The sequence below is a fragment of the Asterias amurensis genome, chromosome 6 (assembly GCF_032118995.1).
Source record: "Asterias amurensis chromosome 6, ASM3211899v1".
Taxonomy (NCBI): Eukaryota; Metazoa; Echinodermata; class Asteroidea; order Forcipulatida; family Asteriidae; genus Asterias; species Asterias amurensis.
The window spans coordinates 24,493,147-24,506,716 of NC_092653.1; the positions used below are offsets into that span (position 1 = coordinate 24,493,147).

The 13,570-nt window shown below is 39.2% G+C and overlaps 1 protein-coding gene across 3 annotated transcripts in view; it reads right to left on the bottom strand.

Annotated features, from left to right (window-relative positions):
• LOC139938511 (uncharacterized) overlaps positions 1-13,570 on the bottom strand; it is a 43,323-nt gene that overhangs the window by 10,938 nt on the left and 18,815 nt on the right. For all 3 annotated transcript variants that reach the window (XM_071934076.1, XM_071934078.1, XM_071934077.1), the window contains one exon: positions 889-996. In XM_071934076.1, coding sequence (XP_071790177.1) covers positions 889-996 — 108 coding nt within the window. The remainder of the gene's footprint in view (positions 1-888; positions 997-13,570) is intronic.

Genomic DNA, 13,570 nt, shown 5'->3' on the forward strand with positions numbered 1-13,570 from the left:
GACCAGTTATAAATATGTGTTAATGATATGTGTCACAGATCTGCCCACATCCACTGTTAACCTAATAAGGGGATGTCAACAAGGGGATGTCAACAATGGGAGACGGCCAAACCAATGTTTTCATTCTCAGGGATGAGATGATACACAAGACAGGGGGATTACAAGAGAAGAAGGGGGCTTTAAATGTCAACCTATAGATGGAGAGAGATGTAGTCTTGTCACAGCAGGAAGCATTTGATCTGATGGGTTGTCAGCTGAAGACATTTTGTTTAGGTTATTTTTAACTGTGTGTGATAAATTTGTTTCTTGTTGTTCTTAGTGCTATGTGTCTTGAAATATACATATAAGGGGCCTACAGTACCAGGGGTCGATTTCACAAAGAGTTAGGACTAGTCCCAACTTAGGACTCGTCCTAGGAGATATTAAAATATTAAGGCTAGTCCTAAGTTCTCGTCCTAACTCAAGATAAGACTAGTCTTAACTCTTTGTGAAATCCACCCCATGGCTTGAATTTTTGGGGAAAATGCCCCAAGACTGTCATGCTTTAATCCACTTATTTTGTAGCTCAAAATATTGACAGGACTAAACTCAATTTGACATGGTAGTTTGGCTGATAACCTTTTTCTGGAAAGTACATTTTTGTTGTGATTAGCAACCTTTTATGCTTTTAAAAAGCAGCTCTATGAAATTGGGCCCAGGCATATCAAAACACACAATTCTATTTAATGCAACAAGGGTGGTTTTTCTTTCATTATTTTCTTGTAATTTTGATGACAATGAGCCCAAACTTATTTTATGCATATGTGAGCACACTGGTCTTTGATAATTACAAAAAGTACACCCTGCCGTTAAGGGTAGAATAACAAAAATAAGTGAAGAGATACTTACTCGTACGAATATGAGGGTGCTTTGGTCACCAATCCTGTATTTCCCTTCAGCTTCTCGAACCATTGGGAACTGATTGGGGCAGGTACATTGATTCACCAACTCTCGTACCTGTTGTGGAAATTCAATTAAATATCATGAAATAATCATCATGAACTTTTCTCATGAAGTATCCTTTAAACCTTATAGCACAATCAAGATGTTAAAGTGGAATAAATCAGAGCAATGTTGTGATTAAGATGGCATTTATTGTCAGTCACTGTCTGTCTCTGAAAACATCTGTCAGCAGGTCTCGAATAAAACCTTGGCACCCATAGCAAATTGCCTTGGTGCTTTTACTTTCTTGCCCTTTGCAATTTGATCCAACACAAAATTACATTTTTCCTAATAGAAGTGCCTCTTATTGGAGGAAAACAAAGTTAAAAGCCTGTGTCAGAACCGTGAAATGAATGAAAACAAAACAGAAGGGTAAAAGAGAGTAACCGATGACAGTTCTTGCATGATTTTTTTTTTTATTTTCAAACTAAACCTCAAGTTAAATCTTTTTCTTGCCAACTTCACCGCTTGTTTATACCAGTCAGGCAAAATGACTCCAACGAGGGCATAACAAAACACCTTCTTACAATTCGGAGCCAACAACGAGTCATCAAGAAATGTTTGTACAATCATTGTAAAAACATTTTCATTCCTGACATCCTTTCCAAAGGAGATTCAAAATAAAATTTACTATTACGCCTTCTTATTGATCAAAACGCCATGCAGACACAAAAATAACAAACAGAATATAAATATTTGCCCCAAATCGCGGAAATATTTGGAGGGTGAATCTGTTTTGACACAAAAGATCCACAAAGAAAGGCGAGGAGCGAACGGAGTGTTTGGAAGTCCTTGGGTAACAGACAAAAAGGTCGGACTGAGTAAATGTACAATAAAAGAAACTATTGCAATTCGTGACTACTGTCTTCTGCCTGGCTTACAAACAGAACTAACCGAGTAGGTTTCACACAAAGAGCATGAAATGTGTTTACGAGACATTCCGTAAACGCAAATCATATGCATACACATGTAGTACATGTATGTATAATTGGATATCCACTCGGATAGCCAGTTGGAAAGAATTGGTTTTAGTTTATTGTTTATTGTATTTCTAATTTGAATAAAATCTTTTGGACTGCCAGTCCAATGGGTGGGGTCAACTAACAATTTTTTTGCTCATGGTCCAATGGTCGATGTCAGACTATTGAGCTGTTCCACCAATGGACTGTCAAACCAAGGGGTTAAAACATATTCTGTCGGGACTAACTGTGTCCAATTGGGTCCAAATTGTTTTTTTGCCAAACCACAACATATAGGACAAGCTTTTCCAATTGAATACTTTTGGTAAGGGCCGGGATAGCCTGCCTTTAAACTGAAGACAGGAGCCCTTTTTATGACGTCTAACATTTTTAAACAAAGCTCCAACAAGGAACACTGGCACGCAACCAACACGGACCATACACGAAAACTCCCAGCAGGTTTAAAGTCTGCTGGAGCATAATGAAGACACAGTCAATATGAATAGGTTTGATGCTATAGGGGGTCGGGAGTCTCACTATAGGGGGCAGTATGTGCACAACACCTGGCCAAGCAGTTGCAAGAATTGAGATCACCTGAGACATGTAGGCCAAGTCTGGACTGCTGTGGATCAGGCCACGCTGTCTCTATGGTTACGTTGATGACGATGCTAATAGCTGCGCAACATCATGTAGTAATTTGTATAGGGTGGGAATTTTAAAGGGCAGCAGGTTGGCTTTGATAAGGGTCTGCGTTCATGTAGACTTGTAGAGCTGTTATTTTTTCCTGAGAACATGTTTTAACGCATGAAGTTTGGACCTGAGAAAAGAGTACCACACAATGTAGGGACTTGAAAAACTATGTGGTCCTTGGGTATTCAAACCAGTGTCACCGGGAAATCTGACCACAGGGGATTGTTTGTACACAGTTTGCCAAATGGGGGGACAGAATCTCCTGCCACACCGGCATTTTGATCAGGGGACTACTGTCAATGGAGAATGCTGTATTCAAATGAAGAAATGCACAGTACAATAAATTGTTAACCCTCAGAATTGGAAAAGTTTTATGCGCCCCTCTTGACTTGTTAATGCAGGGGATTAAAGAAGCTTCAACCCCCAGAAAATCCCCCTCAACATTCCAGTTGTTGTGATGTTTCATTGTGATGCAAGACTTGCTTGTTCGCTCTTTGGTCCCATGCAAGGAATTCCTTTCGTTTTCACTTTCTATACTTCAGACTGTCCTGCAAAGAAGTTGCTCTATTGCATTGATGACTGACAGTGTCTCCACTAGTTTCTATACAGTAACTGCAATCAGTTACATGTTAAGTGCTAAGAGTTCTAGGAAAATGCTTCAGAACCTTTTCAGTACATCTTTTATAATATGCAAAGAAGTCGATCAACTGCATTGAAGATTGTTGGTGTCAGTCTTAACTGGTTTCAATATAGTGACTATGGAGCGCTAAGAGTTGCAGATCTTGTAACCTGAGTTTGAGATGGATATGTCTTTGTCATTTTCTCTAAAAACTGTGTACAATGTACATATACACATTATCTGGACATTTACACATGCACTGTGTGCAGTGTAAATAAAGTCCCTTTTCCTAGATGTCAGTAATGCAATGATGTATGTAGTATAGCTGTTAAATAAATACACATATATGCTTCACACCTACATGTACAGTCGGCCCAATTTCATAGAGCTGCTTAAGCAAAAAGACTCACAAAGCACAGAAATATGCAGAGTAAAGTTACATGTACCAGCCAAAATACAATTACAGTGTATACACCTCTCCATTATACTCTCTCAACCAGTTTTCAAGTAATGTTCAATCAGCTTTCCCCTTTTCTTCACCTTATGAGATCAGAATCTTCTAAAGGGGTTATTGACCTATAATTATAATTCAGGTACAAAAACCCACTTCACATGTAACACCCCAGGTGTCACTTCATAACGACCCCTTTACAAAAATGCCTCTAACCTTACATTAAGAAAGTCACCTGGCAGGAGGCCTCTTAGTTTACATTGATCTGGGTTTATATATTTCAGAAGAGGACGGATCAATGCTAAGAGTTTCTTTCAGTACCTCCAATCTTTTCCCTCTACTGTTATTGGAGGTAATCGAGTGTTAAGGCGCTTCATACGCATAAGGGACAATCCTCGTACCAGATAAAGGTTCATGTCTTGGCGGTTAACTAACCACCAAGGCGATGATAAAGGAATCTCGGTTCAGCCTACTGCATGTTGTGGTAACCCCTTAATGATTAGCATAATACTGGAAGCCCCTCTAAGTCTAAACCAATTCTGTTTATAAACCTTGTATATCCATGGAGGTTAAATTGATATTCAATGCCTTTTTATATTGGTTTATAATTGAATATTGTGAAACATGCGAAGGCCCTGTACTGCAAGGAGTTATGTCCAATTCACATACATGTATTATATAAAATGCACAAGTGTACCACTGTCTAATTAGACAAAATTAAACCTAGACCATTTCAAGTACGATATTTCATAACCTGCTACATAAAAGTATACATGTACCTTTGGTGATTACTCCAAAAATTAATGCCATAAAAAATTACTTGATACGATTCACTGCAGCTGTTGATAATGTATTTAAACAAACTTTGAGGGCCCTTCATAATTTTTGACAGAGCAAGGGCACCAAGGCGTTTTCTTTTTTGTAGAGGACCTCTATAAATAAGAAAACTGTAAATTTCTATTGGAACATATCGAGGGACACCGAGGCAACGACATAACAGGCATGCAGAAATTTGTTTTACAAGCTAAATTCTCTTTGCGAAACTTGGTTTTGCTCAGCAACTAAGTTTTTTATATGACGTCAACAATGTCATGATACCAATTACTGGAGAAGAGATATCTGTATCAAACAAACATCTAAAACTTGAAATGTGGGGCCACATAAATTTATTGGAGGGCACGTGCTCCCCCAAGCAACTCGGCTACGCTGCTGTTCAATCAGTCAGAATACTAGACTCTTGTTTTCAGTGGCCGAGACGTTTCACCCGTGACATCCCAAACCAAGATGGTACGGGGTGGAATTACGTTTAAGTAACGCCTGACAGCACAAGTGGTCAGTGAACTTGGTTTCACATGCCTTAGGGTCGATTATCAAATATTAAAAAGATGATCAACTCGGACAAGCAGAGATAAACTTGGGCTTTGGGTTGAAGGGGTTTCAAGTATAGTATTGATTTAGGAAGAGTAAATTTATTCCCAACCTCAAGTTTTGAAAAATGATGAAATCAGCAGTGAACGATTTCCCTTGTTTAGCATAGCAATATGCTGTACCTGATCAAACTTATTTTACTTGGGCAACTGTAGATATGGAACTTGTAGGTCTTGACATGTACATTGCACACCTGTAGTAAAATGTTCATACACTTAAATTATCTTCAAGCAAACTTGAACCTTCAATACTGATTGGTCGACCCATAGCAACACAAGGTGTGATACAAACCTATTGCATTGCCCACCCATATCACACCCTGCCTATTCACTGTTCTACATGTACATGTACATGTACATACCTACTGTACAGGTTTTACGCGGCTTGCATAAAGGCTGGTCATCATAATCAGAGCAGGCCTGTGGCTGTACAAGGATTTTTGAACTCTCACTCAGATGCTGCATGCGCACTCCTCCCTCATAATTATAAAGAGAGCACGTGCAGGGTTGTAATTGCATGTACCCCACAGGCCTCAGCTTTTGATGATCCGACACAACCGCCTGAAACGGCTCGTCAATTTAGCTTGATGAATTGTTTATCACACTTGTATGTAACTAAATCATGTTAAAAATCTTGTTCCATTTCGGCATTTTATCATCAAACTTCCAGTAAAACCAGATCACTGCAACTGATGGCAAAACCGATATTCTTAACTTGCTGAAAGGAAGAGCTTTCCATTTCAATGTCAGTCTGCCGAGACATTATTGACCAGGACGTGAGGAATTTCAGACATAATTATGCGGGGAGATGTCTTAAGAATTTAAAATCAATACCCCTCCGAGGTGTTAATTACATGGTCAAAAAAAAAAAGCGTGGTTAACTTTTAGCCGACAATAAAAACTGAACGGTCATGCGATATTGTTGTTCCTTAGGGTTGGGAGATGTTTTTATAATGCACGTGACACGTCCATATCATATTATACATTTTAAACCCATAATGCCTGAGGGGACTTTTCATGAGGCATCTTCCAACTCAAATCAAAACAGTCCGTAGATAAATAGTCCAGTCAGTTCACTGCAAGGTCCAACAGGGCACCATTTCACGACTCGCCTTTCTGCAGAATTCTGCACCTTCCTACTGGAGTCACCACAGTCCATAGTAAATGTCCAGTCAGTTCACTGCAAGGTTTGTCAGGTCATAATTTTATGGCGTGGCTTTCCGCAGAATTCTGCGGTGACAGCCCAAAGAATCAAACGCTGTACAGGAAGTCACCTTGACATAAATGCTAAATCCTGTGGTAAGAATTGCAATCCTGTGGTAATGAATTGCAATGAAGTCAGTCCCAGAAAAAAATCTTAGATTAAAGTTTTCTTTAAAAAACACAAGACCACTGGATTTGAACGGTCATATTGTACATTTGCTGGCCTGACAAGAAAAACATTGGCCTCGAACCTGCATTCTAGACTTATTTTTGAGCCCTGACAAGGTTCTGTATGATAAATCACCAGAACTTTGGTTTAATTATCAACTTCTGCAAACACCCTTTAAAACTACATGTAATATGCAACGAGGGGAGTGAACATCCCACTGACACGCACAAAGATGCATTACACAATCTTAGATTCCTGAGGCCAAATACCGAGTTACAAACATCACACGATGAGAAACACCTTTGGCAAAATAATTGGAAGTTCAGTCAATCACACCAGAGGCAGATTTTTCCGTTATACCTTCAGTCACTTTTCATGACAGCTCTACGGTTCCTTTTTTAAAAGCCACTCATCAGAAGCTTGTTTTCTGTTCACTAAAAAAAACATCTTTTTGGTTTGGTTAAAAAAAACAATCATACGGCAAAATTGGAAAATAGCATTTCAGGGCACAACATTGAGTGGAAGTGAACATGTATGTACATTACAGATGTAAGTCAAAATCTGATCCCTTTGCAGCCATTACATGTACAATGTATGAGCGATGGTCCCTTGAGGCTGTACCAGGGGTTGATTTCACAAACATTTCAGACTGGTCCTAACTTAGGACTTAAGTCCTAGGAGGTATACAAAATGTGTAGCTAGTCCTAAGTTAGGACGAGTAACTGGTCCTCCGCGAGATAAGACTAGTCTTATAACTCTTTGTGAAACCGACCCATGTACATGTACAGTATCTACTTCTATGACATACAAGTACAATACATGTAGAACTGGAAACAGGATATCTAACTCATTCAACTCTAGAACCATTTCTCCAATCCAATCAACCCAAACCAATTATTATTGCGGATTTATCTTCCCGATACTTCTCCACTACTGCTTGACATCTTTATAAGCTTGCACTAAAAACCATTACAGGAGTAATGTATTCTCAGATTAGGACTGGCATGTGGTGTAGTAACCTGAGGCAAGGAGTCAACTGGATCCATAGCTCAGGATGCTACTGTGTTCTTTAAAGGGAGGGATGAGGTTTATAGCGAACTGCTAAGTACGTACGTACGTACAGTATGAGGGTAAAAATGGAGGGTGGTATTGGCATTGCGGTAGAACTGCATGTACAATGTACATGTTAATGTATAAGGAGAGAAAGTAAACTGGGCAAAGTAAGTGTTCATAGGATGCTGCATACAATGAAAAGCAAGTACACAAAAGTAGTGCAATCCAACTATACGTCAAGAAGGCAACAGAGGCAATTGCCATGCCATGGTGCCCCTTCAATTGCCCACGAAGTAATGTTAATATTCCCAGTTGATTTTACCCTAGTCCTTAAAGTTTGACCAATTGATCTTTAAAATACAAAATGTTCCACATGTCATGTGTGAAATTCAAGGCTCAAACTTTCCGAGCGCTCAGAGCATCCCCAGCATGGTGCTATTTGTTGCATCTGTATACAATTTGAGGAATTGCTTTTACCTCTGGCGAGATATTCCATGAGATGCATCACCATCGTACGAGGCTCTCGAAGAGGCAAGTCACGTATCCAGAGTATTTACCTGGCCGAGTGGACTTATTTTACGGAATGAATAAATTTGTAATAAAAATGCTTGTATGACACCTGAGGATGTGTCAAAGCTGTTTCAAGTGGTCCAGCTGGCTATACATGTATGTACAGTACGTAGTTCAGTGTTGAAAAGCATCCATATTCAATATTATTATTAAGTAATACTTAATAATAATGGACTAGTGAAAAAGCGTCCAGACTATTAATTTTGTTAGCATGTAACCGATAAAGGCCTTTATCCAGGCATGGAATTACTTAGGGGGCTATGGCCCTTGGCCCTATGGCCCTTGGCCCTATGGCCCTTGGCTTTGGTGCCCCTTCAAAAGTTCCCCTTATTATTTTAAGATTTACCAATGAAGACGAAATTCCTGGTCTGTTTCTATCAGAACTGCCAACATTTGCAATGTACATCTAGCAATCGATCAGGGAAGTTTTTTTTACAACACTCAAGAAGATATTAAGAAAGTTCTACATTCAACATGATGGGGAAATTCCTCCATAATCGACGAGATACTTTGAATTATTGAAAGATTGGTTTATTTTCAGGGACAGTCAACAGAAACAAGGAGAGTTGGCAGCTCTGTATTATTACTATAATTGTTATTAAATTATCATTGTTATTATTATTATTATTAAATTATTCATGGAGATGCCATTGAAAGAAGGATTTTAGTCCTTCGTGCTCTCTGCACGAAGGTATAAAGGCTCAGCATAAGTATCTTCAATCCATCTATCATTGATCGCACTGACAGTGACCATCGCTACAAACCGGACGTCTGCTATTATTGAGGTCAGTGTGAACCCAATGAGGAAAACATCTTAACACTAACCACATGAGAAAAGCTCTCAATGTATGAGAGACGAGGGTTAATCAATCAACAGTATCTCAACTCTATTACATCAACTCAACAATTAGGAAACAATCCATCATGTGCTTTGGTATTTTTTGTTACCAAACCACAACAAACAATTTATAATTTGTTTTTGACCTTACACCGATTTGTATAAGTTAGCCGATACTACATAAAAGTACTTTCTCGAGGTCTGTGAAAAACAAGTCCACCGGCAAATCACTCGGTTGTGATTCGAACCCACACCCTTTGCATTGCAAGAGAAGATGTCTTACCACTAGAAGAGTGAGCTAAGATGATCATTATAGACAGAAAGACAGACAAGGCAAACTGATACTTTGTACACTTATGATGTACAGGTGTTGTGCCCCCTTAGCTTTTAAGTTTTAATGAGAGGGGGACGGGGAGGGATGAAGTCGAGTGGAGAAAGCAAAGCTTCTGAGATTGCCATCAAGGTGGGAGGAGTATGAAACGTGGTGGATGCACTCAGCAGAGTGTCTGAGGAGATTGTCATCAATACAGAGAGGAAGGCCATCAACTCACCTTGTCTCATAAATGACAAGACAATCATCTAATGGGTGTCCTTTAACACCAATCAGGGACAGTGAGAGGCTGAGCACTGAAATTGAAATATCACTACATCAGTACATTGTACATGTACATACAGTATATATGCTGTACTCCTAGTGAATAAGTTATGCTGCTTTTCTGTTCATTGACATTCCAAATCAAACAGGTGAACTAAAAAATGTTAGCCAGGCTTCGCCATAACCTACATTGTACAGCACCCACAGCAATGAGCCTTTTTGAGGTATGGCGGACACAATGCTACAACACTGTAAATTTGTGCGTATTGACCATAGAAATAGAACGTATGTTATTCAGTGAAGTGCGCGTTTTAGGCGACGCAGCGTTTACGCGTAAACCTAATGACCACCAACATGGTGAGCGTGACATCAGTCGCGCACGTATCACGTCCGCCATACCTCAAAAAGGCTTATTGCTGTGGTGCCCTGTGTTTTTGCTGTGGTTAAATTGTCCTTAAGCAGAAAATTGCGCGCACTATATTTTCTGCTTAAAGGAACACGTTGCCTTGGATCGGTCGAGTTGGTCTTTGAAAAGCGTTTGTAACCGTTTTTTATAAAATGCATATGGTTAGAAAGATGTTGTAAAAGTAGAATACAATGATCCACACAAATATGCCTCGAAATTGCGTGGTTTTCCTCTTACCTCGTCGACTAACACGTCGGCCATTTATGGGGGTCAAAATTTTGACTCCCATAAATGGCCGACCATGTTAGTTCGCACAGTAGAAGGAAAACCACGCAATTTCGAGGCAAACTTGTGTGGATCATTGTATTCTACTTTTAAAACATCTTTCCAACCATATACATTTTATAAAAAACGGTTACAAACGCTTTTGTTTTGACCAACTCGTCCGATCCAAGGCAACGTGTTCCTTTAAAAGCAGCACTATCAATTTGGCCCTGGTCACAAGAACATGGATTGAGAAATATATATTTTTTGGGGGGAGGGGGGACACAATCTCAACTATACAGTCAGGGACATACATGTATGGATGCATGCTTCCAACTGCTCTTCCAAACTTAATGAGGGATAGACAAGAACAGGAAAATCTCAACATGATTCTGACCCTTGGTCAACTAAAAAGAGTTGCGTGGTTGCCAATTAATCTGGAAGTAGCAGATGGGAAACTAATTTACTAATCAACCTGACAATTTTGAGAAAATTTCAATTTGATTGTCATAGTTTTGTCAATCAAGTAAGTGTTGATGGGTGAAGTTATGGCAATTAGAATTGAGGTCTCCCAAACCAAGCCCCCTGCTGTCTACAGGTGCACCGATTTGTACAGATCTCAGGCTGCATCAGACTTGATTCAAATGGCACATGTATGTTTAATGTATTAAACAGGATTGCTTAGGATAAGAATATCGTTTGATTTTTGTCTGAAGACAAACTGGGTTCCCACTATACTGCAAAACCTGGAATATACTGGTGTACGTTTCTCGCTAAAATGAAATCATATTCAAGAAAGCTGTACTCGACAACCTAAAAACCCAACAGCTGATTTTGGTCGTTCATAACTAAAGGACAATGTGTTCACATGCTGATTTTTTTAAACTATTTTCTCCTGCCTGACTCAACCAGTGATTTAAGACACAAATTTCATGGTACACAATGTACCAGATAAGACACGTCTTACGGTACATGGTTGATCACACAAAACATGAATACTGTCCAAGACTATTTTTCAGCTCTATCAATCCTGTACATACATGTAGGCCTACATGTTTCACCTTTAATACACTTAAAGACACTGGACACTATTGGTAATTGTCAAAGACCAGTCTTCTAACTTGGTGTATCTCAACATATGCATAAAATAACAAACCCGTGAAAATTTGAGCTTGATTGGCCGTCGAAGTTGCGAGATAACAATGAAAGAAAGAAAAACCCTTGTCACACAAAGTTGTGTGCTTTCAGATACTTGATTTCCAGACCTCAAATTCTAAACTTGAGGTCTCAAAATCAAAAACGTGGAAAATTACTTCTTTCTCGAAAACTATGTCACTTCAGAGGGAGCCATTTCTCACTATGTTTTATACTAGCAACCTCTCCCCTTTACTCGTCACCAAGTAAGGTTTTATGCTGATAACTATTTTGAGTAATTACCAATAGTGTCCACTGCCTTTAAGGGGAGGGGAGGGGAATGTAAATTACTGACTGACTGAATTGAACATGTGAATGTGAAAACTAGAGTAGCAGCTGCATTGATTCAGGTTGATAAAGTCGCCCTTCTGTGCAATTATTGCTGCAGTGTTAGATCTGTCAGGACTTGGTGTTTCAACCTCCATGGTTTAATTCACACCTCACACAGATCTGCCTCAAGGCCATGAGATTTTAAAGACTCCAAATCAACAGCTTCATGTTATTTTTGCAGTGCAAGCACTTTTTGATTTACATCATGACGGACATGCAGCCTCACTACCATGGGCAGCGCGCCGTATCGATACCTCTAACCCCTGGGAGGCATGTACCGAGAAACAACTCTGATTGGCTCAGGAAATTGGTTATGCATTAGATGTCAAGTGCGTGCGCGCGTACACGTAGTTTTAAAATATCTTTTATGACCCGAACACATTTAAAAAAAAAAAAAAAACATTCTTTGAGACGAAACACATGCGTGAGCGCGAAGAAAAGATTGAATAATGAATTGTACGCTCATTCATGGCTCATTTAAATGTGCTAGCATAAAGCCATTTAAATAAAGCCAACCCTGCACTGTAGCATGCAGACCTTAAGATTAACTCGAGATAAGACGAGTCCTAACTGCTGGCTGATAGAGCAGAATGCACTACCTTTCCAAATTTATACAAAGCAATTACGGTTACAAATTATGTAAGTGCCTTACTCATGGTCAGGGACACAAGTGTCATGACTGGGATTCAAACCCACACTCTGAGCTGCTGAAAACACCAAACAGTGGCCAATTTCATAGAGCTGCTTAAGCAAAATATTTGCTTAAAAGCACGAAAATGGCTCGCTTATGTTACACATGTTACTGACCACGATTTCATGACATTCATATGTGACTGGTATTTAGCTGTTGTTTACTTAGCATAATAATTGAGCGGAGTCTTAGCCGGTAATCTGATTTTACTAAGCACAGATTTTTTCGCTTAAGCAAAATTTTGTGCTTAACCACTCTATGAAATTGGGCCCCGACCGCTCGCTTCACATACAGAGACCTTTTACTTTCCCTTTGTTTAAATGGTTTTTTTTTCTCAATCTCCATGTAGGGTGGCGAATATAAAAACACACTGTGTTTACATGCCAAGTGTACAATGTACCAGCACAAAATAAAATGCCAGTTCATGCCAACGCAACTATATGTAAGTCCACACCCACACAATGGCATGATGCTTGTTTAGTCTACTGATGAGCTAAATCATTAATAGATTCCATTAATTATTTATCAACCAGCATACTTATGGGATCATTAACCTCACATACAAAAACAACCAGTACAATTAAATGAACAAGACAAGAACAAAATCTGTGTTACAGGCCTAATATAAAAGCTGGTACAGGCACATCTTGTGCTTTCAGAATACAGTACAGATGTCTGTGAACAATCTAAATTTTAGATTGCTTTTAATAGACTAGAAAAAGTTACATTCTTTCATTACGGTGATGCATTTCAGTTCCTGCCTGACAACGTCGGTTTTGTTCCTAGGAATAATTCTCTGGGGTTTCCCTCCCACATCTAAAACTGAAACTTCCTTCAGAGTATTGTATTCTCTTCATTATTACAATTACATCATGTAGGTTCTTGGCTAGCACAGTGATTGACTTTGCTTTTCTGAGAGTTCTCCTTGGCTTCACAACTAGAACAAAATGATAACTATACCATAAAGTGTTCACTATTTTTAAGGGGCCTACATAAAACAGATTCTTTTGTAGCTTGATTTTCCTTCCAATTTCTTTGTCCAGTAGGCCTTCTCTCGGTACAAGAATCAACAAGAGCATGTGCAATAATGAACAACAAACAATGGTCACTCTCATTTCCCAGCGCGACAA